The sequence below is a fragment of the Typopeltis vanoorti genome, chromosome 10 (genome assembly GCF_054136105.1).
Source record: "Typopeltis vanoorti isolate ZY-2024b chromosome 10, IOZ_Tvanoo_1.0, whole genome shotgun sequence".
Lineage (NCBI taxonomy): Eukaryota > Metazoa > Arthropoda > Arachnida > Uropygi > Thelyphonidae > Typopeltis > Typopeltis vanoorti.
The window spans coordinates 111,442,582-111,447,716 of record NC_143558.1 but is presented as its reverse complement, the minus strand read 5'-3'; the positions used below and the strand labels follow the sequence as shown (position 1 = coordinate 111,447,716).

The 5,135-nt window shown below is 34.3% G+C and overlaps 1 protein-coding gene across 1 annotated transcript; it reads left to right on the top strand.

Moving 5' to 3' along the window:
• The first annotated feature begins 1,101 nt into the window (after positions 1-1,101).
• On the top strand, positions 1,102-4,493 carry LOC150102704 (venom peptide SjAPI-2-like). The gene is made up of 2 exons (XM_090399563.1): positions 1,102-1,358; positions 4,257-4,493. The coding sequence occupies exons 1-2, from the start codon at positions 1,250-1,252 to the stop codon at positions 4,436-4,438; spliced, it is 291 nt and encodes a 96-aa protein (XP_090255689.1). The 5' UTR covers positions 1,102-1,249; the 3' UTR covers positions 4,439-4,493.
• The last annotated feature ends 642 nt before the right edge of the window (positions 4,494-5,135 follow it).

The window sequence follows — 5,135 nt, the reverse complement described above, 5'->3', positions numbered from 1 at the left end:
ATCTAGATAGCTTATCATAAAGTAACATAACATTTAGTACTTCAAATCACAATAGTCTTGCTCGGAGTTTTCGAATAAATGCAAGGAGATAGAATCCATCCAAAAATACGGCGTTCGTAATAAACAGATAAAATTCTAAACCAACACAATTTATTACTAATATTACTACTGCTGCTACTGCTACTACTAAGCTACACTTTCATATAATCCCAAGTTTCATCCCTGAAGGTCACTAAACATCACTTTACTCTATAGACCCTTAATCTATCCCACTAATGTATTTTATCTGTTTAAAATGCGTGTGGTCTCGGAATGGTTGTTTGGAAGTACTACAGAAGCGAATGAGGATATGAAGCCAGTGTATTATTGTATTTTAATTGCATGGATTTTTCATGTAATTAAAATGCAATAATTTTAATTGCATGTGTTTTTCAACCTGGTTTTCCTGCTTTGCGAGATGAAAAATTACTGTCCAGGATGGGAATCCTGCCCACCTCAAGGGACCGACTAACTTACCTTCAGTTGACAAACTCATAAAGGTTCTTTGAGAGCTAAACGTGATTCGAGCTCAGGTCTTTTCATTCACATTGGACCAAGTAAAGTGTTGGATAAAGGAATTTGTATAACTTATGAAGGTCATACTGTATGTTGCTACCTGCCACATTGACAAGCCCATATCAACCCACATTTCCTGGCAGCAAATATAATGATACTTAACTCAACAATGTCACCCACAATTGTTACTCTGCCCTCAACTAGAATACTTGAAGTAATGTTGGAACGGCTACAAAGTTTTAGTTTACTTTTAATACAGATATTTGAAATAAATGGAATAATCCAAAGTTCTCATCCATGATGTGTTATACATTTTAGAAATGCCACGAAACTTTGGAGGAACGTGGATTACTCTGTGAGAGTCTAAATATTCACTTAAATATTCGCTGTTCTCTAGTTCTAAAATTGATTAACTTTGATAAAAGAAGGTACTCATAAAATTTGTCATTTTGTGGTGATAATGACATTAGAAAATAAGTAGGTGTTCCATGTGTGATTTAAGATTATCTACCGTTTGGAAGGGTGATGATAATGGTATTAGAAACAAAGCAGCTGTCCACGTATGATTTTCGATTAACAGCTGTTTGGAAGAGTGTTATCTGAAAGGTCTATGCCAGTTGTTCTCAACGCAGAATGTTTTTATCAATTCTTCTACAGTTATCATTAAATGTGAGTATATAAAACAGCTTCTCCTATGCTAAATAAGTTTACTTGTTTAATTAACAAAAGAAAAACTGCAACAATGAGGACTCTTCTGTTGGCCGTCGGTCTCGTCTGCTTAGTAATTTCCTGCAGGGCAGATGGTGAGTATTTGAAACTCATTGTGAATAACTAAGACTTATGAGCAACATTTTCTTAAACCAATGAATATAAATTCAAATTCTTTTCAGAATACGCACTCTCTATGATTTAAATCTTATAAATTCATGTTACTCACAAAATAAACATAGTGCGTTGGAAAATTGAAATCCTAGTTTATTTGCACTTAGTAATGGTTAGGGACTTCACTTAGAGCTACCACAGTATAATACGCGCAATCCTGTAAAATATCCCTTTTAAAAGTTTCAGGTGATAAAACGCAGAAAACTAAATTGGCATTGGGTTCTCTTCCTCCGTTTGCTTGTAGTTACGCTTCTGTTTTACCTTGCACTCCTGATATTAGTCAGGAGTACAAAGTTTAAATGTGATCACTTTCCTAATAACTCCTGTGACAATAAATGCCCACGAAATATGTAAGCTTCATCTTCTGTCGCAGATTTTTTTAAAATCAGATATTTTATACCAGAAGAGTTTAAGCTTATTGTGATACAGGTTTAGGGAAAGTTACTTCATCCCGTTAGTGTGGCTTACAATGGAACAAAAGCAGATTCGAGTATTTGGCTTGTCATTGGCTAAAGCAAAATTACAATCGGACTAAATTTATAATTCAATAATAAAAGAATAATAGAATAAAATAGAGATTTGAATGACTCACAACCGTGATAATTCAAAATTTTCAAATAGCGGAATTATTATAAGCATTACTTGCAGCTATCTTTTATGATCCATAATACTTGTATCACGCTGTGTAGCAGCGATAACACTCTTTAGTGAGAATGACTTGGATTTCAAATCCGACACGGACGTGCGGAACAGTTAAAAGGGCATTTTAGCTGAATATGAGTTTGCTACTTTCTTATGGAGGAGAGGACCGAACACTTTTACTCCGTAAGTAGCCCAGAGAAGATATGCACTGGCAGTTACTTAAAAAAATTGGGGGAGATTGCCATCCTATGAACCTAAAAGTAAATCTATAATAAGCCAACTTTTTTATGACAAGAGAGAAATATTGATTTTAAGACAAAATAAATATAGAAATGAATAATTATAATATAATTAATAATAAATAGTTAAATATCCAATAATGTCAGTGTTCTTTTTCTCAGAAGAATCTTTAAAAAAACTTTTCATCTGAAGGTGTGTTAGCTGGCTATATACCGTATATATGTTACCCGAGTTGGTCGAGGTTTAGACAATCTTGAACCCTTCTGAAGATAGAACTTAGAACACTTTCAAGTCTCGTCAGACTTTGAAGGGTCAAGGAATTGATCTACACCGAGAAACAGATAACTGAAAATAATACTTCATCAAATGATAAAGTCTTATTGAAAAAAAAAATGTCCAGTCCTATCTTCGAAAACAACGAAACTAATTACGTAATAAATGGATCATTTAGTTTACAGAAAATATTGTATTTTCATTAATGGCACATTAATTATGATGTATTTGGGATAAAAATTATCGGATATTTCCTAGCACTCAATATGAATGACAGCCAGGAGTTTCTTACGCAGTCAACGTATCAACATACACGAGAACAAAAAGCATACAGACCAAGAATGAAAGGTTCAACCATTTTAGCTACACGTGCTCAAGTTTCAGATCAGTATATAATTTACTGTGAACTATAGATTCGAGAGAGAGAGAGATCCAATGTGTTTATGTATTTGAGATTTTTTTATGTGGCTCTCATCAACGAAAGGTTTTATAAACCTATAGTACATTCATACCATGGGTGAGCTAAGTATTTTTTCAGCTTCTTAAAGTTAATTTTATATAATCTTGATGAAGCTTTTTTTTTTTTTTTCATTTATTACTTTTTACATAGGAAACTCTGCTCTAGAGACCAAACATGGAACTTTCGGAGCCACATCAGGCTCCAAAAGTTCCATGTTTGGAAAGTTTCATTGCTGATATGAGACCACCTCCAATAAACGTGGAGGTGGTCTCATATCAGCAATGAAATTCATCACCCACATTTACAAAAATATAGTACATTCTCACGGCGGGATTCGAACTCGCAGGTTGTTGGTTGGAAATTTTCCATTTCTGTCAATAACGCTGTACTCCTCAATCCATGCATCTTGGAAGCTTTGACCACTTCTTTTATCACTCAATCGGGCTAGAATATTAATGAGATACAAACTTTGTATCATAAATTTTGCAAGAAATGAGAAATTGTTAAACTCACACAAAATAATCAACGCACTTCTTGTTCACACGAATGCAAAAGCTGAACTTAACTCAAACAGGGAGAATAGTTGTCAGGTGTTGGTGAAAGCCGGCGTGTCACTGTTAACACGCGTGTCATAAATTCGCTATTACTGATCTAGGGCAATACCAGGTAATAATTAGAGGTCCAAGTGTGTTCAGTAGGTCGAGAGAGCCCGGTATTTTCCATGAGAATAGTTCCTATATCAGAACACAGCCACAACTGGATTATTTACGGCTGACTCTGCGGTCAGGTTGGCCGAATTAAGCTGGTCGTGATAATGTTTCTTTAATTATTAACTGTATTTCATATAGTCGAACATTGTCTTGATGATTAACATCAGTAAATAACTGGACTTGTTATGTGGAATTTATCCTTCTACATTATGTATGAATTTCCTATTATCATCGTTCATCAAAATCTCTTTATCCATTCACTGTCTTATTAATCACACAAACATAAAGAGTAGTCTCAACTGGGAAATCCATGACAGCAATAGCGAACACCGAAATTCCTGAAGTAATATCAAGTGAATATCACAGTAAATATTAAAAAAAAAAATTTAATTTATTTTTATATTGTTTTTTAAACATCCTTTACAGGTGATGTTTCTAATTTTAAATAGAAACTATACATGTAATTCTTATTATTACATTTTATTTACTTGTAGAATGTCCAGAAGCAGAAGGGGAAGAATACAGCGAGTGCGACTTTCATTGTCAACGCAATTGTGAAAATGCATATGATGAAGTGATTATTTGCAATAGGATGTGTATACCAGGATGTGTGTGCAAAAAAGGCTTGGTTCGACATAATGATGAATGTATTGACCCAGTTGAATGCCCAAAATAAAAGTAAAATCACTTAAACGAAATTTGAAAAAATAAAATTTCAAGTGTTAATTAAATGATAGGGTTTTTGTTCTTTCACATATTTTTGTTTCTCTCTCTCTCTTATTTTCATATACGCGCGCGCGTGCACACACACACACACACACGAGCGTGCGTACGTACACAATGAATATCTTGGTGTGAATGAGAGAAGTGATGATCTTATTCAGACAGCATCATTCGACAGAAAAAGAGGACTTAATTTTTGTGTAATTCAGCATTCCAGCCCATTGGAAAAGTGTTTCATGGAAATCATTCCAGGACTGTTATATGCGGGTTCATTCCAGAACGTTGTTTAAATCGAAATGCACGGCGCGAATTATGTTTGACGCAAGAAAAGAGCTGAATGTGATTAATGTAACTCTCCAGCACAATCATGTTTCAAAACTTATTTCATTCAAGAATTACGTTTCAGATCATGATCGTGCTGAACATGAACAATTCATTTTCACAAAATTACAAGTATATAGGTATCACGGAAATTTTCAAAAATTAATTTAAGAAATAATTTGACCAACACTCCAGTTTAAACAATCAAAAGGAATGCAGATTAGTGGAGTACATTGCTTTGACCATCGCCAAAGAGCTGGCTTGGGACTGGGCTAGAAATCCCACAGAGATGGAATGATGTATTTAGGCGAGAGTTAATTTCATTAACC